This window comes from Gymnodraco acuticeps, unplaced genomic scaffold (genome assembly GCF_902827175.1).
Source record: "Gymnodraco acuticeps unplaced genomic scaffold, fGymAcu1.1, whole genome shotgun sequence".
In the NCBI taxonomy this organism is placed as follows: Eukaryota; Metazoa; Chordata; class Actinopteri; order Perciformes; family Bathydraconidae; genus Gymnodraco; species Gymnodraco acuticeps.
In genome coordinates, this window is record NW_022990141.1 from 313553 (window position 1) to 335672 (window position 22120).

Genomic DNA, 22120 nt, shown 5'->3' on the forward strand with positions numbered 1-22120 from the left:
AGATTACTCATGGTAAATACTATGAGTGTTTGTGGGTCATTCCAGAATTGGAGGACAATTTAGACACCAACATTTTCGAAAAATTAACCTTTTATTTTTTTTATGTATTCAGGAAAAACAGATAATAAACCATCAAAAAAGTGATTTGCCCAGCAAAGGCATCAAATGTATATTTTCCAACGAAGAATTACCCCTGTTACTCTAATTATAGTAACAGGGTTGAAAGTAACAGGGTTGAAAATCAATGCTAATTTGAGTTTTAACCTCAGGAATTATTGCTAGATGTAGCATGTAATGCTACTTTCAAGGCAAGGACAAACTTGGATATCTAATGAAAGAAAGATAACTTTTAAATTAATATGCTTTATTCTGATAATATGAGTAACAGGGTTGAGTGGGTCAGAGTGCCACACTATTTTAAGACTGAAAAGATTGTAAAAATAAAAAGAGAGGACTTAGTTTTGGTCTACCCATGTCCTTTCCACTGTGTCATCTGATTTACAGTTTTTTCACTTCCTCTGCCAATCTAAAAAGGTTTGGGTAACAGGGTTGAACGCATGTTGAGGGACACACCTTCTGTGCAAAATTACTGTTATTTAAAATAGGCTATGTTTATGATTTAACAAATTGATTTTACCATTACAAGAGACATATATCAATAGAATAATACCAACAAAAGTAAATAAAATCCCTATTTTAAATGTTATATTTGACTTGCAAGTTGGTCACCAAGAAGCGTTATTTTTAAAAAAAATGCCATTTTAGGGGATGTTCGAGAGCTATTTGATAATTTAAATAATATTTTGAAACCACCTTTTCTACAACTTCATATACATTTGTCTCAAGACAAGTATGTTTATGTGCATGTTTTAGCTTTTTGGTCATGGATTATTAGATTTGTTATATGGGGACATTTCTTGGAATGACCCATGTATTATCAGTGTGCTTCTGAACTTCACCTCCGGAGGGCTCGTCAGTTCAGCGGGCCTCTGCTGCTCTGATAAGCAGAAGAAGAAGCTCTCAGTGCGGCAGTCGTTCAGCGGAATCTCCTGCTGATGAACCTTGAGATGTGGAGCATCAGAAGCCGGAAGTAGGCTAGCTGTCGGCTAATCTGCTAGCTATTCCACTTTGCTCTTGTTGTGGGGAAACCAGCAGGCAGCTACCTTTTGGACAGGTAATGTACTTCCATTATTTCCTATTTAACTTATTTAACCAAACAAATAACCAATAGCTGGGTTATTTGTATTTAACTTGACGCCAACTGACTTCGCTTGCCAGCCAATTAGTTTGCCGTCGAGCTAATACAAGCTACTGTGGCTATCGAGGGAAATACTCGTAATGCAATGCTTATATTTGGATGAAAATGTAATGCGTTGGTCCCACAATAATGGCCCTTTCAATGTGAATGGTGTTCTGACATTTGATGACAGTGTTTTTAAGGAAATAGGCTGTGTACTGCCGGTGTATCTAATTAACAGCCGAATAAGATCGCGGATGTTGCCTTTGTTAATTACGCCCAAATGCTACGGAACTAACCAGATCAGGTACTATCAGATACCAGGCTACTAAGCTAAGCTAATAGTATTTAATAAAATGTGCCTTTCGTTACCTATGACTTTTTTAATAGAGGCCTTATAACTGTGTTTTGGCACTTGCTTCGCACTTACGAACTGCAGTGCACTTCTTTTGAAATGTATGTATTTTAATTGTTGTTTTTTTACTTAATTGTTTTTATTATTTGTATTTTTATATTGTATATTATATATTCTTTTCACTTTGTTATTATTGTTATTTTTAAATTCTAAATAATCAATGCAGTATACTTCCCATTCTATTTAACATGTTATTTATATTCTATTATTTGTACTTTATGTATTATTTGTATCATTATCAATCAGGGTTATATTTTCCCTTTTAATGTTACACATTCTTTTATTTTTAAATGTATTTTATATTATCTATTCATACCTTTTTTAGCTTTCAAGGGTTATCATTTGTATCCTTTATTATTCATAGCCTTGTATCTATTTATCTAGCCTTTTGTATCTTATGATATGAAACCCCACTTTTAAGATCAGTGTTGCAAAGCACTGTCAAGCTGCATTTCCAAATATAGTTCCTCGTTGTATCTTAGCTTAGCACAGAGTGTGCTCAGGTTAACCTCAGCGGTGTCCCTCCCTGGATTCCTCTGTTGGAAAGGTGTTATTGACATAGCAGCTGACTAAGTTGCACGGGGCTTTTTTTGCACAACACCCTCTCAACCTGCTGGCATTCAATCATCGATTCTAGTATGGGATAAACTGACATTGAAACTAGTTGGTTGTAAAAGTTACTCTGATGGATTAATACCAAACATCAAATCATGGTGGATGACTTTTGTAATATCACCTGTGGAGACGGTAGGTCTTGGCTGTCAAAATGTCTCTTTTGGTCTTTTATACCCCACAACAGCTGTTTATAAATGTCATGTCTAACTTTGTGTCTGCTCTCAGGTGTGTGGGCTGGACGGGACTGTCATTTAGGCAAGCACCTGCACTGTTTGCTCGTAGATGTGACAGACCACACCAACACAACCAGCCTCACTATGGGTGAGGACCGGGGGAAGTATGATTTCTACATCGGCCTGGGGTTGGCCGTCAGCTCCAGCATCTTCATCGGAGGAAGTTTCATCTTGAAGAAGAAAGGACTTCTGCGGCTGGCCAGGAAAGGATCCATGCGAGCAGGTACTGACCTTTACTGAGGAACTGATGCACCTCACAAATAACCTAGAAACAAGGGACAAACCTTCCACCTGTCAGAGCATCGAAGGCACTCCCTGCTGCAGTTAAGCAACTGATGACTAGCTGAACAGGTAGAGGCACACCTGGAGAAAACACTTCACCTACATTTCAGGTTTTCTTAGTTTTTACTCTGAAAGGTGTGTTTTTGTGCACAAGTAAACTTTCACACAGAAGTTAAGCTGGAGGAAATATTAACAACTTCATATAAAAACTTTGTTTTAGGGTAAAGTCCATAAAAGATAGTCAGTCTTATAGAAGCTTCTGGTTCAAAGTACATTACCCTTTTCAGAAACTTTCCAAGAAAAGTTTGGGAGGATTTAAAAACAGTTATAATAAGAATATATATGTATATAGCACTTTTTAATGCAATGTTAGAAAGTCATTTTACAAAGTCAAAAAAATAATAAATGAAACACAGCAATATTAAAATAAAATAACATACATCATGCAAATATTTGTAACGTATGTTTTTAAGCTTCAATAATAAAATGAGCCCCTGACATTTGTATTAGTTGTAATATTAATACCTTATCGTTTTTAAAGTTGTCTTATTTAGGGAGGGGTCAATAGATTCACATGATATACAGGCCTATAGAAGTCTTTTATTTGAAAGGGAATTTGTTTTTGGGGATTCAATGAAAGTTCAATAACTCAAACGTATTTACTTTAATTTGAGCTCAACTAAATTGGCTTTTAAAATGTTCTATATGAATGTCAGCTGATGGTTGATCACCTGACCCTCTGCAGCTGCTGCATGTTGTGTATTTATTGACTGCATGTTTTGTTAACATGCAAATGTTACTCAAATGTTCTTAATATATGCTTTTGTTCTTCAGGCCAGGGGGGTCATGCATATCTGAAGGAGTGGCTGTGGTGGGCCGGTTTATTATCAAGTAAGTGAAAACACGCAGGAGGTCAAAACTGTGATCAGATAGGAGCCGGTTAGGCAATGAGATTCAAACTGGGTTCAAGTTGGTTGAAAGGATAGTTTTGTGAATTCAAGCCCTTTTTTAAAAAGGACTTAATTGAATCAACAGCATATTTCAGCCCCTCAAGTATGAAGATTTGCTGTTTTTCTTTATTTTAAATCATATGAGTGTGTCACCAAATTAGACTATATTAAAAGTATCTTGGTTCCAGCACTAGTGGGACTGAGGACCTTACTTTTAATCAATTGTTGTTAAACCATTATATGGAACTTTGACCCAGTTTACCTCACACTTCTGGTATGTGTTGTTATGTAGTTTAGCTGCAAACTACCCCGACCGTGATCACGTCTTTCATACTTATTACTGTTTCAACACCTTAACCTCAGCCTGCCTTTCATTACATCACATCGTGTGTCTTACTGAGTGTTTGTCATATCTCTCAGTGGGAGCCGGTGAAGCAGCGAACTTTGCAGCGTACGCCTTCGCTCCGGCGACCCTGGTGACCCCGCTGGGAGCGCTGAGCGTGCTCGTCAGGTAAAGATACCTCTGCAGGAAAGAAATCAGTTTCTGTGTGTTTTGAGAAATGTCTCGGGGTTAAGGAAAGATGATCAGAGGAAAGAGATGCACTGACACTGTGACGTCATTATGATGAGGAGGATGTTACTGAGTCCAGCGTAGGGAAACTACAATGTCACATAGATGGACTAAAAACATCTAGATTTGTATCCTGTTGTTTCATGCAAGCTTTATAAACATGGACATCGGTAACAAAGATATTCTTCATTGCCAAGGAATTGGTTGATCACACTCGTGTCCGGATGGATTAATCCACATGAATCCCAATTATTATGAAACTATTTAAATAAATACAACTACAAGCCTGTTAGGCCACCATTCAAACCTGTGAGGCAAGGAATTGTGGGACCCCGTTTTCTCCTTTCCTTTTGTAAAGAAAGGTCAAGTGTTTCCTAAAGGAGATGATAAAGGAAGCATTGAAGCTCCTTCCCTATCATCTAGAGCAGTGGTTCTCAACCTCGGGGGCGCCAAAGATCGCAGGGGGGCGCCCAGACCTCAGATGATTTGAGGCCAAATATCATATTTAGACTTTTTTTACATTTTTTTATTCAAGTTAGTATTATAGGCATAAAAAGACAGACATTTATAATTCTTTCTTTAATAGAAATGTTTCTTCTGCCCGTAAAGTGTCCAACCCAGGCTTTTATGGATAAGCGCATTTTTAAAACATAGTCATTGTCCATGCCGGTTTCAGTTGGATTATTTGTCACAGTTGCTCCGATCAGATCGGTCTCCTCCATTTTGTAGATTATTTACGACTTTTGAATCCACATAAACACATCGGCAAAATCCGGCTTACTTTGAGCATGTGTTTTAAACAGTTTAATCCCTTTGTGAATTGTTTCCACTTGCGCCATCCTTTAATTTCTTCATACAGCGGGAATCCAAATGAATTAATCCTGAGTCCAATAACCATCAAAGTCACTCCATAGTGCTCCTTAATTACGCTTTCATCCTCCTTTAACAAAATGCTTCACATTCATCCAGTTTGTGACAGTAGTTGTAGCATTTTGAGACTTTTAAACTTTAATTACAGCTTGTTTGCCGCCCTTCCCCCCTTGTGTGTGGGGGGGGTCGCAACTTCCAACAGGAGTCATTTGGGGGGGCTCTTGGGAAAAAAGGTTGGGAACCACTGATCTAGACCAGGGCTATTCAATGAGTTTGGAATGGGGCCGGCTGATAAATGATCCAAAGCAAGGGGCCGGGAAAAAGATGGCATATGAGCAATCCTATTAAGAGCTTCAGATACAGTAAATACTCCAACAGCATAGTGGAGTGCATATATTGTGTTTAAATCATTCAAACACATAGCCCCAAGGCCTTCATAGATCTAAAAGTTCAGAACTCAGTAGGCCTACATGTGAAGCTCATTTAACCATCAACATCATTTCATTTCATTTAGGTGAAATGATCTAATCATTCACGCAGAGATGCAATCAATGACAGGAGTTGTCACTACAGTAGCTAGTAGGTGGGTTCGAAACCCGAGCGCCCGCTGAAGTTTTCAGGCAATGTCTTCCCCCCTCTCTCAATGTAACACCCTCTCTGGAATAAAGGCACTCTGGCCCGAAAAAAGTAGATTACTTTTTAACATTATCATCAAAGGGCCAGTAAAATATCACCCCGGGGCCAGATTTGGCCCGCGGGGCCGCCAATTGAATAGCCCTGCTCTAGAGAATCCAAACCGCTCTTATCAAAGACATTTCCGGGTCCATTTCACACCTTTAGGAACTTTCCTGATAGAAAAAAGACTATGCGACCGTAACCTAAAACCATGTGTAAGTTAATTTTTTACATATTAGTAAATGGATGTGTGTCCTGTACCGAGTGTCCTGTACTGACTGTACTGTGCTTGCAGTGCGGTGCTGTCCTCCTACTTCCTGACGGAGCGGTTGAACCTCCATGGGAAGCTGGGCTGCCTCCTCAGCATCCTGGGCTCCACCACCATGGTGATCCACGCCCCGCAGGAGGAGGAGATCAGCAGCCTGGACCACATGTCCGAGAAGCTCGTCGACCCAGGTACAGACGGAACGGGCCGGAAATATTTCTGTCATCATGGCTTACTTCCTTGTAACACTTAAGAAAAGAATAAGGGAGGACATGTTGTGCTTTCTGGGGTTTTCCCTTTCCTGTAGTGTTCTATAGGTTTTAGTGCATGTGAATGGTCTGCAAAGGCTGAAGTCCCTTCGTTCGGAGTTTCTCTCCCACAGACAGGAGAGGCACAAATTATAATGCAGTGTTTCCCATACATTGATTTATTTGTGGCGGGCGGTGCGGTGCCCCCACAAATAGAATCACTGTAATGTGAACCTAAAGACGAGTACATGTGTGACCCGCTCGATCGAAATCAGTCGGAAGTCGCAACGGCTCATTTCAAATAAACGTGGATTTGCGTAAAAAATAGTTTTTCGGGGTTCAGGTGTTTTGTTTGATTTTAAATAAACAGTCTTTGCTTTCAGAATATGAAACTTATATTTCCAAAATCACACGATAAATACATGTTTGAAGCTTGTGAAGGGAAGAAGACACCTCTCACTCGCCACTGTTCCGTAGCGCCTCCCTCCGGCTGACATTATGAATGTAAGAGTATAGTAATCACAGATAACACGGCAGGGTCCGTACAGTTTGTTTTCATCTGATTTGAAATAAACAAAGTCTTAGCTTCAGAATATTAAACTTGTTTCGGCAAATTCAGATGATAAATACAACTTTGAAGCTTCGGCATAATTACAAGCGGAGAACGGAGTAACTTGACGTCACAGCGGGTGTGTTTCTCGTGAGGGTTTTCCCCGGGAAACAAATACAATACACACACACACATACACACACACGAGCTTCCCCCAGACCAGTAATCCAAACCAAAATATTTCCCTCCGTACTACTTTGATCATTTGCTCCTAACAACCAATCAGATCGATGGATTCCAGAGAAGTGATGACTCGGTGATGGTCATTATAGAATGTGACATATTTAGCTTAATAGGAGTACAACAACAATCCTGATATCATTAGAACGCTAGGAATCTCCTCTTTCCAACAGTGTATACAACTCAAATGTGTCCTCGGGTCAATGATGGAGCAGGTCACCTAGTATGTACATGTTGAATTGCCATTTCATATCAGAATAGTGCCTATTTTTGCTTGATTCAAGAACAAACTAGAACTGCTTATTATGGCATTTTATTTTTCCTTAATTAAGACAAGTGGGCCCCATATCAGATACCAGGCTAATGTATTGAGATGTTGTATTGCCCCATGCCTACAATACAATATCTCTTCTTCTTTTGCAAAAAATAAATACATTACCAGACCCCGGGGGGGGGGGGGGGGTAGGTCAGTTTTCGCTTGCTGCTTATTTATGACATAGATATCAGAAGGTTTTTTCTCAAATGTAAAAATTCAACAAATAAATATTGACATGCTGTTGTACCAAACACTACCAATGTGTTTGTGTTCTTACTCACCTTGCCACCCGTTTCCCCCCCAGCCTTTTTATCCTTTGCCATTGTGGTCATCATCGTGGCGCTCATCTTCATCTTCGTGGTGGGTCCCCGTCACGGTCAGAGCAACATCCTGGTGTACATCACCATCTGCTCGGTGATCGGCTCGCTGTCGGTGTCCTGCGTCAAAGGCCTGGGCATCGCCATCAAGGAGGCGATCGCAGGGAAGGACGTGGTGGGGAACCCTCTCGCCTGGATCCTGCTGCTGGGGCTGCTGGCCTGCGTGAGCACGCAGATCAACTACCTGAACAAGGCGCTGGACATCTTCAACACCTCGCTGGTGACGCCCATCTACTACGTGTTCTTCACTACCTCCGTGCTCTCCTGCTCCGCCATCCTCTTCAAGGAGTGGGGTCACATGGGGGCCGGGGACGTCATCGGGACCCTGAGCGGCTTCCTCACCATCATAGTGGGCATCTTCCTGCTGCACGCCTTCAAAGACGTCAGCGTCAGCCTGTCGTCGCTCGCCGTGTCCATGAGGAAGGACGAGCGCCCGGCGGCTAACGGCGTAGCGTCGCACTACGAGCTGCTGCACGAGTCCACGGGAGACATGGAGGACCGGGAGATGGGGCCTGCCGTTTGACAGCGTCTCCAGAGGAACGGGGCGATGACTTCCTCTTTAGATCACTGAGGAACTCTTCATACTGACTCAACACCAATGAGACATCGACTGTGAAGGAAGCGACTCGGGCGGACCAGCGGATTGTATTTAACGTTTTCATTTGCCTTACTTTTCTCTGAACCCTAGAACTTAATTTCATTCCTCTGTAGCGCTGTAAATAATAGAGTTTTTTTTAAGGAGAAGTTTTGTTATATGTACATGCATACTCATGCACTGACTTACTTTCTATAAATCAAAGGGATAAAATGTTTTAATATATATTCTATATGAAGTCCTGCTGACAATTAAAAAAAAGACGCTCACTATGATTTTTTTTTTCGTTCTACTTGAATGGTAACGACAGATTTCGTTGGAAGTTTCTTTTTTTACATAAAGCTCTCGAAGGTGAACCAACAGATTTGTTACATATTTATTGAATTAAAACATTGAAGGCACAGTGAATAAATGCTTAACATGAGTATGAGCGTTGTTACTTTCAATTTCCTTTAAAATATTGTGCATGCACGTTCAACAACAATATAGAATATAACACCTCCACCCTTAAAATACGTTACTCTCCACCCTTAATAACTCCACCACTGCAAACCCCCTTAAATATTATCTGATAAAACTTCATTTCACCTAAAGCTTTCTGCAAGTATAAAACAAAGAATAGTCATCCAAAAGGGGAATATCTATTCGTTTATGATAAGGCACAAGTGAATACAAAAAATAATAAATCTGACAGGAAAAAAAAGTGGCCCCTCTTCCCGACGTCTTCCTCTCTACGAAGTGACTGAGTGTGAGTTTCAGCTGCTGGCCAGAGACTGGTGAATGGGCGGCTGAAGCAGCGCACGTGCTCCACCGGCATGTTCTCTCCGTCTCCGGCCTTCAGGGGTACTTGTTCAGGATCGAAAAACACCTCGTTGTTGATGACCTGGAATCTGCGGATCCTGTCCACCATCTTCTTCAGCGGCTGAAGGAAGGCCAGATATACAGAGGGGGGGGATTCAAAACAGGGTATATGCAGGAATCCTGAAGTCAAATTTAATACTTAAGACCCTTTCCATACATTTTTAAGACCTCATCGCCACTTGGAGTTTTAAACGGTTACCTTGGCGACACACTTCACCTCACATTGACTATATACAGTATTGATTGTCCTTCCTCCTTATCTTCCAACCATTTGGACGCAGACTTGCATTTCCCCATAACGATGTTGTTTAACAACCGGCGTAAACGGACCTTCGCGCTATCAAGCAGTGAGCGTGCGATGTCCCTGTTCAGATGACGTCAAACCCAACGGGATGCCATAAATAAACTACACAGAATCCCACTACACACCTACGCCATATTGATTACATTCAGGCAGACTGTAGAATACAACCTCTTGGACCATTTATATACTTATTGAAAACAAGCTACAAAATGTAATACCTTGGGAAATGCCGGTTAATACTTTTTTGGCTAAATTGATTTATCAATTGTAATAATACCCTGAATAAGGTTCCACAATTTATCCTAATTGCAATATAGACTCGTGCAACATCCAGAATGCAGTGATAAGTATAACCATCATTGAACAAGTACAAGTACTAGTAGATAATAAAATATATATATATTTTTTTTTTTATATTGAAATATAATAATTCCATCTGCAGTCCCTGGAAGTTGGCCACAATATTATGCAAAGTATCTGAATGAAGTATTGCGGAACTGGCCTGCTAACGGTGTTCTTCTACAGACTTATAAAAAGTATTTCTTTGTAACTGGTTCCTATTAATTATATTTTTCAATGGTAATGAGAATTGGTTGAGATGGCTAATATTTTGTTGCCCGTAAAAGGGCGTCCTCATTGTTCATATCAAGATTCAAATTTATTTCAGATAAAAGTAGTGTTTTGTCTTTCTATAACTGACTACTAGAAAGAATATTGGGAAGTTTGGGATTTTATGAATATCTTTCAAAATTCACAACCATTTAAAATCCACATTTCTCCTTGTAAATATACAACTCTATTCTCAACAGGGTGTTCTCTGAATATACCCTCCCTCGACCGGCTCCCTAATAATTTTGTTCTTACTGAATACTGTCCCCTCACAGGGCATCAGAATTACCCACCATGTTACTCCATATCTCTGCCCCCCCCCCTTCACTCACCACGCTCTTGATGACCTCGTCCTTGCCGTCGTGTTTCTGCACTTTGAGCAGGTGGTAGCTGAAGTCCAGGATGTCGAAGCGTCGGTGCTGACCGAGCAGAGAGATTGATCATACAGCCGGCCCAGTGCAGCCCCGTCCCCGAAGCACTGCCTGCAGGGAGCATGGGGGGGGGGGGAGACACAGGGTTTCACAAAGAGTCTTGAAATAGATGTTCCAAAAGAATTGTCATTAAATGTCTTCAATAGGGCTACACAATGTATTGTGTATTGTAGGTGTTTGTGCTGCAATATACTATGTGTGTGGTGTGTGTGTGTGTGGTGTGTGTGTGTGTTGCACTCACTCCACGGTGAACTCGTGGGCCCCCACAGGGATGCAGTAGACAAACTGCATGGCGCTCCAGAGGCGGTGGAACTCCACACACTCGCCACGTGCATCACGCCGTGCTAGGCAGCGGGCCGCGCCAGATGGGGTCGTCCAGGAAGCCGCGCACCGAGTTAGTAGGATGACCTCGAACAGGAGAGAGACCGCAGCACAGACGCTCTTTGGTCAGCAGGTCGCCCTCACGAGCGATGGCGATTTGCTGAAAGAGAAGCGAGACGGGGGAAACACTGAAGGATAAGATTTTAACATCATCTGTCACTTGACGAGCCATAAAACAATCTTGAATCTTCAGTGAACACAATAGAGAGCTGCGGGAATTGTCCTAAAACCCTGCAATGACTCAGCATTTAGCACTTCCTGTTTTCCCTGTCGGAAGTCAATGGTTTCTGAATGTGGTTTTTGGTTTGTTATCCTGAAAATACGCTCTGTGGTTAGCTGAAGAGATGTTATCGTTTTGTCCTACGACATAAAATACGTCAGTTAATACCCCTCTGGGTGGAATTTTAAAAACGGCCGGGTTGCTAACAAGTGTCTAAAGGAGACGACTAATGTCATCACGCCCAAACATTAGCCGCCTTTAGCTTAGCGCTGGTGACGTGAAGTCATGTGACCCGTGCTGTAATTCCTTTATAGCCAACATTAGCTTTTAATTCAGAAATCATAAAGTGTGTGTTAAAATGTGGAAGATTATTCTGCTGAAACTAAACGTGTTAAGTATCATAAATGTTTGTTTGACAGAGAGATTATTCTTCTGCAATAATCCAAAATAACATTGATTCCAGGGAGATGCTGCCTTCAGGGTCCACAACAGAAAACGTCGTCCCTGCACCGCTCTATGGATGGGATGTTTAGCCTGGTTGTACCTGGGGGTCCCGAGGCGTTCGATCAGAGGGACGAGGTGCATGTGCGGCTGTATTTCTGCTCCAGGACGCTTCATCTTGGCGTCCAGACGTTCCCCTTCTGCACAGCAAGGAGAGAACACGATTTTAAGAGATTAAACTACAAGGAAAATGGCTGAATAGAAGTTTTTCTTTTTTCAATTCCCTCAAAGGGATGTGTTAATTTACCTTTGACATGGACTCGTGGCAGAATGTTCTGGAAAGGTGCCGCATGCAGCAGATCACAAACCTCCTCCTGAGACTGGGAGAACAGGAAGTCAAAACACTGAGATTTAATTATTAATATTTCAATAATAATATATAAAATTGAAATGTAAACTGTGTCACTTATTCATTCAATTACCACTTAATGTGAAGGAAATACTTATAATTAAGTCTTATGCTTTGATTTTTCGTTGCTTGAAAAAGAAATCCTTACAATGATTGATACCTTAAGTTAAGGACATTCTTTTGACTACATTCAGGCAACGGGTTTATCATTTCTACCCATTTTAATTGTATTTTTCAGGAGATTGTTGTATTATAACATACATATTTGGTGTGTCATTTTAAAGCATAAAAAGTCTCATCTTAAGTTAAAAACTTTTTCTTGCAATGTTCAACTTTATAATCTCAGAGATACTCTAAATGTGAGAATATTAGCCCCTTCCTCTGGCTCCATGATTACATGCGTACCTACAACGACCCCTCCCACGTGATCATGTGTATGTGCTGTGATGTAAACAGTAGAGAGATCCTGAGCGTACCAGGCTCTGTTCAGCTGAGCAGGCAGAACAGCATGCGTTTCCCACCTCCCTCAGGTTCTGGCACACCACCGTCTTCAGCTCGGCGTACTCCACGATGTCCTTAAGCTGGTGGTGAAGAACTCCAGGATCCCTGAGAGGAAGGAGAGGAGACATTATCAGTAAGGGAGGATGTGTGATAGGATTACAGGGTTTTCTCTGCTGGCCCTTGTCTGCAACCCTTTCATCAGTTTTAATGAAAATCAGGCTGGTAGTTGTTCTGTCATCCTGCAGACAAGAACTAACGAAACCATATTTGACTTAGCTCGAGGGTAAAAGTAAGACTGCCTACCTGGGGATCCGTACTCGTGGCGGGGGAGTCTGCAGATCTTGGGCATCACCTCCATCAGAGTCTTCACATACTGCATGATGGTGCCCTGCAGCTGTGGTGGAGAAAAGACAGGGTTTCAGCAGCATACTTCAAATAAATGCATCTGGGCTAGGTCTGCACTCTCAGAGACTTTGAATACATCTGACTAGGACAAGAAAATAGGCTTTTATTTCATTTGATTATTTTCTTTATTTTGATGTGGGCTATTATATTATTATTATTATTGGTTATTTAACACAAAATAAGTTGGACCTAATATAAGATATCCTTTTTTTTTTGCATAATTTAAAGATGACAATTTTGTATTTATTGAAGAACCGTTTCCCGTGTTTCTCCCAAATTATTTTTTTATTTAAGGAACTCAGAAAAAAGATCTTGTAAAAAAAAATATATATATTCATAGACTTGATATTAACAGATATAAAGCATGTTTCTTTGACCTGAGGATCTTTACATTACATTACATGTCACATGTTAGACGCTTTTATCCAAAGCGACTCACATACTCAATGCTGTGGGCAATCCCCACCGGAGCAGTTTGGGGTGAAGTGTGTCAGGGACACAACGACATGCTGACTGCAGTGGGGTTTGAACTTGCTATCATCTGATTCGAGGATCAGCGCACTGAGCCACACCCACCCTATCAGGAGGTTTAAACAATCATAAACATAATACAAAGAAAAGGCTTTGGCCTCGATGGAGATCAGAGAGCCCTTGAATAAACTGTGTTTGTTATTCTTCTTTTATTTAAAGCTTTATTTACACAAAATAATGTGGACTTAATATTAACAAATCACTTTGTTTTGTTCTCTGGCAAATCCTTTTTTTTTTTTTCATGCAAATGTTTTTATCTGAGGAAGCTTTTAGATCAGGAGGTTAGGGAGACTCTAAATAATCAATACATTAAAGTGCATTTATATAAGCACACATGGTACATTTGTCTCAGGGGACTTTACAGTTAGTACAGAATATAAATACGACCCACTCTGCCTCACATCGGACAAAGAAACACCCCACAGTTAACGGGGGGGAAATGTAAGAAACCTCGAGGAGAGCGACAGAGGAGGATCCCTCTCTCAGGACGGACAGATGCCCAATAGACGTTGTGTGTAAATTAAAAAGATAATACATTTACAACATAGATCGACCAAATGTGTGAAAATAACTCCAAATTGGCCGAGAAAATAAAAACCGGTGCATCTCTGAGATTGAAACCCTTTCCTCCCTCACTTCCTGTTTCACTCACCAGGCTCTTCACCACCTTCAGCAGCTCCTCCATCACCACGGCGATGCCCTGGTAGCCCAGCAGTCTGCACATCACCTTAATGTGGGGGGGGCCCACGAAGTTCCTGTAGGTGCTAAAGATGCTGCTGTACGCCAGATTCAAGGTCTGCAAGCACAGGGAAAAAACGTTGATTCATCACTAGAATACACATTGTAATCCCCCATGATGCAACAGGGAGCGAGGACGGACTGTCTGAAAGGTCATTAAGTGTTCTGCTGCTTTCCTTTGTTAACAAGCTGTTTACTGAAAGACAGGATTGAGTGTCTGTAAAAGCGCCAAGTCACTGAGAACATCATCAGTTTAAGTTTGGAAATTATTCAAAGTGTGTCTGAACGATGAAAGGTATAATGATTGTTGGCAGGTTTAAAAAAAAATTACTATTGAAAGTGTCGCTATTCTGCTTGTTGGGGGGTTTCCCTTTCCTGTAGTGTGTTATATAGGTTTTAGTGCATGTTAATGGTCTGCAAAGGCTAAAATCCCTGTGTTCCCTCACCCCCCCCCCCCCCCATATGAAACGCCTCCATTGGACTCCTTTGTTTACTTCCTGAACAAAGTAATATCACTGTGTAACACTCGCGCTCCTATTGACTAGCTCTCTAATGCATTGTCTGTAATAGGCTAACGTTAGGACATCTCTAAGCGGTTGACCAATCACAACAGAGCTGGCCAGCTAACCAATCAGAGCAGACTGGGCTCTGGTTTCAGACAGAGGGTGAAAAGAGGTGCTGCAGCACAGGCAGTATGAGAAAGATAAAATGCTTTTTGAACATTAAAGCAAGGAGATGTCACCATAGAGACACAACATACTAATTCATCCTGAGGGCGGCAGTACAGGAAAGCTCATGGTGCGGTTAATTCGCTAAAAGGATGAATTTCACCTCAATCTGCTGGGTAGATAGTGTGGAAGTAAAACTATCTGCTCACTGTGAACAGGCGAGTCAGGGGTCACGAAGGACCCTCTGGGCATCCATGAATGTTTACAGAAATCACAATCTGTGACTTTACTGCGGGACAAATGCTCGGACAGATGGATCCAACAACTAAACAACATTGCATTTGCACTGAGGATAAAAGGGGACATTGTAGTTAAAAATAATTGAAAATGTCTTAATATAAAATATACAATATGTGTCATTTATACACACTATTTATTTATTATAATATTATATATAAAGACCGCTTATAATCCAAAAATAGGTATTGTTTGTGACAGGAAAGATCAAGAAGTACTTATACTACGACCTTGCCTATATTTAAGGAGAGAAATAATGATATTCTTATTTATTTTAATGAAAAGAAAAAAGAAAAGCATTATAGAAAATGTATTCTAATAGAAGGGACTAAACTAAATGGTGAGAATATAAAAATAAATAATTATTAATAGTAATAAAAATAATAAATATGATAAGAACAAGAACCACAAAAATATTGGGATAATTGTGAAAAATATACTTGTTAAGAAACAATTAGAATTAAATGTTTACTGATAATATAATAAAACGTCTGTTCACGACAATATCTAACGGGACTCATCTGCTTTCACATTTTAATGGACACCTGTAATGATGGAGGCTGTTGTAAAGGACCAGCTAGAACAACCACTTAAGAAGTCACTAGTTTTTATCAATGTGAATCTCACTTTTACATTTGATCATCCATCACACAAGGCTTCAGCCCCCCCCCCCCTTCTCTCTCTCCCCTCTTCCCTTCTCTCTTTAATCCCCCCCTCTCGTGAAGCAGCAGCAGCGTTTGAGACGAGGACAGCGATCCTCTGCCGTCAGAGGGATTAGACGATAAAATGTCTGAATAACCGGAGCGTCTCTCTGACCGTGTCTCTTTGGTAAGTCTCTCATATTTCTTAACTCAAGCAAAGATCACCAACAACTAGTTTGATCATGAATTAGTCCTTAAAGTCATTTTCCATTTCATAAATGCCAGGATTAGTGTTGTCAGCGTGTGGAGATGTGCAACATGGCATTCAAATAGGTTTAGATATTAACACAGTTTCTGATTTTCAGCAGAATGAATTGAACATTCAATTACATTTAGTGAAAAGACTACATAGTGTTGGTATACACAAAGTGTGTTATTTCTCTGTATGATGCAGTGATTTTAGATATTTAAAACTATGGTTTTTATACATGGATTTGACATCGTCGCTGACAAAAATACTTTTTTCTCATAACCTTATTTGATTATAAATTAAGTGTTGTGCAAAAACTATTTAAATAAAGAAATTGGATTTTGGTCACCTAAAAGTCGTTTTTACTGTCACGTTTTATTTTTTGGTTAAGATCATGATTTTATTTAATAACAATTAGCCAATTACATTTTTGAAATAATCGAATAGAGTATTTCTTAATCCATAAAACATCAGAAAGGCTGGTTTTGGACCGCCACCTGTCGGGTGACTCCACAGGGTTACAGATGAGCCTCCTCACAACAAATCATCCTGCATTATGTCATTTTCTGAACATCTGTGCACACTCACCCCCCCCCCCCCACCCACCCCCACCACCACATTTTGTTCCAGTTAATCCTGCAGACAATGCTTATTATCCTGCTCTATTCTCCCTTCTCTTGTTATTGCTTGATACGAGGGCGAGGTGGCTGTAACATTATTTCCATTAATGCGCTGTTATAAGGCAAAGGCAATTCAAAGGGCTTTACATAAGCATAAACACACTACAGGAAATACACTGTAGGAATACTGTATATTAAAAGGTAGGGTAGGTAAGAATGGGGAAACCAGCTCGAGTGCGCTAGAATTTGAAAGTACGCAGCCGGAAAAAATCTGCCCCTTCCTTCAGACTTCCTCACAGAGCCCCTCCTCCAACACACACGAACGCGCACATGACCAATGAGGGCACGAGATCAATTTGTGCACAGATGGAAGGCTGACAGGCAGGTAGGCCATCCAGTTACTTTAGCCGGTCGTCTCTCAAAAACAAAATATGACTATCCACATATATAGATATATCTCACTAATACAAATTGAGTCAAATCATTTATTTCTTTGTCAAATTTGGTAGAAATCATCAGTGAACAATGCTCAAATAGGTTCCTTAACTATATTTCAGCTATATCTCTTAAAAAGGGCCTTATTATGCACTTGGGGTTTTCCTTCCCTGTAGTGTGTCATATATGTGCATGTAAATGGTCTGCAGAGGCCAACATCTGAATATAAAGTCATTCAAAGATAAACTTGAATAACGTGCAACACTAAGGAGGTGGAGTATAGTTTACTACCTAGTCTTTTGCTTAAAAGCATATGTTTCTGTCACAAATTCGAACCATTGATGTTGATATTATTGTGCACTATGATGTTATACTACCATACAAATGTTTAAATCTTGAACACTGTCTTTGTCTCTTTTGTCCCTCATGTAATGTCCCCCTCTCATAAAACAACTGGCCCCTCCATGGCACCCAAGAGAAACTAGAATTATAATTGTTGTGTGTTTCTGCCCAGCGACTGCAGATGGAAATAAGCTTCTAGCTATAACTCTTCTCTTTTTGAGATGAATGTATTTTTATGCAGGGTCATTGTTCTATAAAAGGTATATAATATAACTGCCACTGTTGCCAGGTTACGATGAGTTCTCCCGTTTAGCGTCTCTCTCTCTCTGTTTTCTGTCTCCTCTCCAGGTCAGTGTCTCCTCGTGAGAACACAAAGTCTGTCATACCTGAGGAAACACTTCCACCTAACCACAGAAACCGCCGTGAATTATGGGGGTTGTGGTCTTCAACATCTCGGCCACCTCGGCCCATGTGAGCTGGCCGGTCTCCCCCAACTGCTTGGACACTTTCTACAGCGTCATGTACGACCCCAACTGGAACAGCCTGCTGATGGGATACAAGCGCAAGAGCTTCATGATCGAGGAGCGGATCCCCGTGAGCCAGACCTCCACCTACCTGCACCACCTGATCCCCCAGACCGCCTACTTCCTGTGTGTCACCTGCCAGGCAGCCAATCCGGTGCAGGACCAGTGTCAGGTGTTCAGCACGCCCAGCGACAGCAACGACCCCCACGACCGTGCGGGGTGGGAGCTGGCCATGGGGGTGTGGCTCACCTGCTGCGTGTTACTGCTGGTGATCGCAGGCGTGCTGCTGTGGGGGTGCATCCACACAATGTGCTGCGTGCCCACCCGGGGAGGAACAACAACAACAACAACAACAACTAGAACCAGCATCGCCCGGCAGGACATGATTGCATCCTCGGGGATCTACGCTAACAGCAGCGAGGACAGCGGGAAGAACGGCGGCATCGTGCAGCCGCCCCCCCCTCCTCTCTCTGCTAACGCCGCGAACCACGTAATTACCCAGGAGCACGAGCTCAGGGCGCTGGCTAAGCTGTCTGGAGCCGAGCCAGTGTGAAGCAGCTGGATTGAGGTCATCGCGGTATTGTTATCTCCAGACTCGGTTTTTATCCACTCGTGAAATGATGCCCAGCCCGGGGAGTGTCAGGGAGAAATACAATTCAATTAATTGTTGAATTACTGTCCCTATTTTATAATTCCTATTGCTGGTTAGGTTTTTTAAAGTTGCCTACCTGCTCACAACAATAGTTTGAATCAGGCACCACCCAACCCAGAACATCATCCATTGTGTTTAAAGGTCACCTATTATGCAAAATCCCCTTCTTCATGTCTCTTCTACATCAACATGTGTCCCCTCTTCTTCATGTCTCTTCTACATCAACATGTATCCCCTCTTCTTCATGTCTCTTCTACATCAACATGTGTCCCCTCTTCTTCATGTCTCTTCTACATCAACATGTGTCCCCTCTTCTTCATGTCTCTTCTACATCAACATGTGTCCCCTCTTCTTCATGTCTCTTCTACATCAACATGTGTCCCCTCTTCTCATGTCTCTTCTACATCAACATGTGTCCCCTCTTCTCATGTCTCTTCTACATCAACAGTGTCCCCTCTTCTTCATGTCTCTTCTACATCAACATGTGTCCCCTCTTCTTCATGTCTCTCTACATCAACAGTGTCCCCTCTTCTTCATGTCTCTTCTACATCAACACGTGTCCCCTCTTCTTCATGTCTCTTCTACATCAACATGTGTCCCCTCTTCTTCATGTCTCTTCTACATCAACATGTGTCCCCTCTTCTTCATGTCTCTTCTACATCAACATGTGTCCCCTTCTTCATTGTCTCTTCTACATCAACATGTGTCCCCTCTTCTTCATGTCTCTTCTACATCAACATGTGTCCCCTCTTCTTCATGTCTCTTCTACATCAACATGTGTCCCCTCTTCTTCATGTCTCTTCTACATCAACATGTGTCCCCTCTTCTTCATGTCTCTTCTACATCAACATGTGTCCCCTCTTCTTCATGTCTCTTCTACATCAACATGTGTCCCCTCTTCTTCATGTCTCTTCTACATCAACATGTGTCTCCTCTTCTTCATGTCTCTTCTACATCAACATGTGTCCCCTCTTCTTCATGTCTCTTCTACATCAACATGTGTCCCCTCTTCTTCATGTCTCTTCTACATCAACATGTGTCCCCTCTTCTTCATGTCTCTTCTACATCAACATGTGTCCCCTCTTCTTCATGTCTCTTCTACATCAACATGTGTCCCCTCTTCTTCATGTCTCTTCTTCATCAACATGTGTCCCCTCTTCTTCATGTCTCTTCTACATCAACATGTGTCCCCTCTGTGGAAAGAGACTCTGAAAGTTTCAGGAACAAAGATTCTCTCTCTTTTTGATCCATTTCTATAAAAACCTGTCTGAAAATGAGCTGATCAGATTTTGGCCACTTTATGATGTCATAACGATGTTTTGTCTTGTGTAACCATTAGCCAATCAGCAACCAAGGTAAGGTTTTTTAAATAATAACTGATGAGATCAATTTAATAAAAAGGGGTTTCATTGAATTTTCCTTTAATTGATTTAATTGAAAAAACCTCATTCAATTTCATGACATTCTGGATTCAAATGTAGGGTTTTGTTTGAGGATTTTCTATTGGATTTGTAATTACATGACAGACATTCAAGGCTCACTTTAAAAAAATCTCAATAGAAACTTGGATACAAAAAAAACAATACTTTTGATGCAGCTTTGAACAATATACAAAGCAGATTTATTAGAACAGGACAGTGGAAATTATCCCGGCTCAACTGCGCTTACATGGTTTTGTTCTTCATATTTTGTCCCATTGAATATTTCTGTTGTAAATAAGTAGCTCATGGAGGACATTTTGATCACATCTGATTTGTTTCCACTGTTCCACTAATGTATTTTTCCCACAATTATGCTTTTCTACTTGTTATATACACCTCGACATGTACTGACTTTAACATGTGGACTCAGGAGAGGTTGAGGTCAGATAAAATCCCCTCTACTCATTGAACCCAGGAGGATAAAGGGCTGATAGAGGAAAGCTCACTGACCTTGGAGCCGTACAGGTACTGAGGCTGAGCATTGGGCGGCTTGTCCCTCTGAAACTCCTGAGAGAACGGCAGCACGGTGCGCACGAACCTGCAGAGAGACATCAAACACTTTATTTACCAACACAACGAGGATACAGTGCACTTTGTATGGATGAGATTATATGGCATGGCAGGAGGATCAAACACACACTGTCTTGTTGCAGATAACCTGCAGGAGCATAGTGTGCACAAACAGAAGCGAACAAGATTTAAAATATGTACAAAATTAAAATATGAAAATTAAACGCATGTGTTTTATGTTGGCGCAAAACAATTTCTAAAACACGAGTGTTTATTTCCAGAATATAATGAGGCTGTTTACGTTTGTTGTACCCACATATCATGAGGTTTAAACTCTGGTTGGGATTCTGTACGGTACAATGGATCAATGGTGTGTTACGGCTCATCGAAAGGTTACACAAAAATATGAACGGAGCGGATTCAGAGAAAACTACTTGACTATTCTCTGAGATTAAAACAGTACATTTACTAGAAATTCCTCACACATTTTTGCGAGAAACTTGAATATCATGTGAGATTATAACGTTTCTAAGAAGACAACAGATGACTAAGGTCACAAATGTACTAGCAAAAATACTGTGAGAATATTGTTGGTGTTGTGGAAATAATTATCATAAGACGCCAATTAGTAACATACAGGACAAACCTCGATGTCTGTTTTCCTTCTTTAAGGACACAGGCGGCTTAGCCAATAATGTTATTGTTCCCATTCTGTGACCGGTCAATACTGGGTCATAGATGGTCTGTGTTGTGGGTACACTGGGACACTTCCTTCTCTGTATTTGTGGACTCCAAGGTAAAATCTTCGAGGTCATAAGTGTCCGAGGCAAGTAGCTCTGTGTTCCCACACTGTTTAGGCTATCTCCTCAAATATGTTGTTTACTCTCTGCGAAACCAGTTAGATGGGCTGGCAAGAGAGAGGCTCTCCAGAATTGATGTGGCAACTCTACCGTGAAGTCAGAACCTCTGACTCTTGGACTTGTGATGTGAATCCTCCGGCCGTTAACTCCAAATAAACCATCATGTGTTTGACATCAAAGCTACTGCTCTTCCCGTGTCTCCTTCCTGAGTCGGTGACTCCCACTGCATAGCTACACAGAAGTTTCCTCTACAGTTGGTTTGAAAAAAATAAAATAATAATAATACTTATTTAACTATTTAACCTATTTTACTTTTAAAAGATTCATACAAGACATTTTATTATATTAAACAACCTTATGTTTGGACTACAGTTATAACTAACTAATATAAATGCTGATAATTAAATGCCTAAAGGGATTGTTTTAATTATCTTGGGGAATTTCTTTATCATTTTTATCCTGAGAGATTAGCTAAATTCATTCCGAAAGTTTCCGCCTTTAACTTCTGAGTTTCTCCTCTGAATGTTACCCCTCTCCTCCATATTCATTTGAACTGACAGTGGCCCTAAC

General features: G+C 41.0%; 3 protein-coding genes across 3 annotated transcripts in view; 2 read left to right on the forward strand and 1 right to left on the reverse strand.

The window, feature by feature from the left end:
• Positions 1-997: 997 nt before the first annotated feature.
• nipa2 (NIPA magnesium transporter 2) lies at positions 998-8863 on the forward strand. The gene is made up of 6 exons (XM_034217168.1): positions 998-1174; positions 2493-2723; positions 3617-3673; positions 4153-4243; positions 6144-6304; positions 7772-8863. Exons 2-6 carry the CDS (start codon positions 2585-2587, stop codon positions 8365-8367), a joined length of 1044 nt encoding a protein of 347 aa, XP_034073059.1. The 5' UTR covers positions 998-1174; positions 2493-2584; the 3' UTR covers positions 8368-8863.
• cyfip1 (cytoplasmic FMR1 interacting protein 1) overlaps positions 8801-22120 on the reverse strand; it is a 51680-nt gene continuing 38360 nt past the window's right edge. The window contains 15 exon segments of the mRNA XM_034217167.1: positions 8801-9229; positions 9232-9361; positions 10546-10650; positions 10652-10678; positions 10680-10695; positions 10886-10970; positions 10973-10987; positions 10990-11128; positions 11792-11886; positions 11994-12066; positions 12572-12687; positions 12690-12701; positions 12900-12990; positions 14185-14328; positions 20631-20718. Of these exon segments, the coding sequence (XP_034073058.1) occupies positions 9195-9229; positions 9232-9361; positions 10546-10650; positions 10652-10678; positions 10680-10695; positions 10886-10970; positions 10973-10987; positions 10990-11128; positions 11792-11886; positions 11994-12066; positions 12572-12687; positions 12690-12701; positions 12900-12990; positions 14185-14328; positions 20631-20718 (1171 nt within the window). The 3' untranslated portion in view covers positions 8801-9194.
• Positions 15967-18904, forward strand: LOC117546809 (fibronectin type III domain-containing protein 9). Its single transcript, XM_034217169.1, has 2 exons — positions 15967-16063; positions 17872-18904. Exon 2 carries the CDS (start codon positions 17953-17955, stop codon positions 18598-18600), a length of 648 nt encoding a protein of 215 aa, XP_034073060.1. The 5' UTR covers positions 15967-16063; positions 17872-17952; the 3' UTR covers positions 18601-18904.

Bases quoted from the DNA above. Each gene is read 5' to 3' on its own strand.
- nipa2 (XM_034217168.1), top strand. From the start codon at position 2,585: ATGGGTGAGGACCGGGGGAAGTATGATTTCTACATCGGCCTGGGGTTG. The intron at 2,724-3,616 runs GTACTGACCTTT...TTTGTTCTTCAG, and splicing joins GAAAGGATCCATGCGAGCAG to GCCAGGGGGGTCATGCATAT. The intron at 3,674-4,152 runs GTAAGTGAAAAC...CATATCTCTCAG, and splicing joins GTGGGCCGGTTTATTATCAA to TGGGAGCCGGTGAAGCAGCG.
- LOC117546809 (XM_034217169.1), top strand. From the start codon at position 17,953: ATGGGGGTTGTGGTCTTCAACATCTCGGCCACCTCGGCCCATGTGAGC.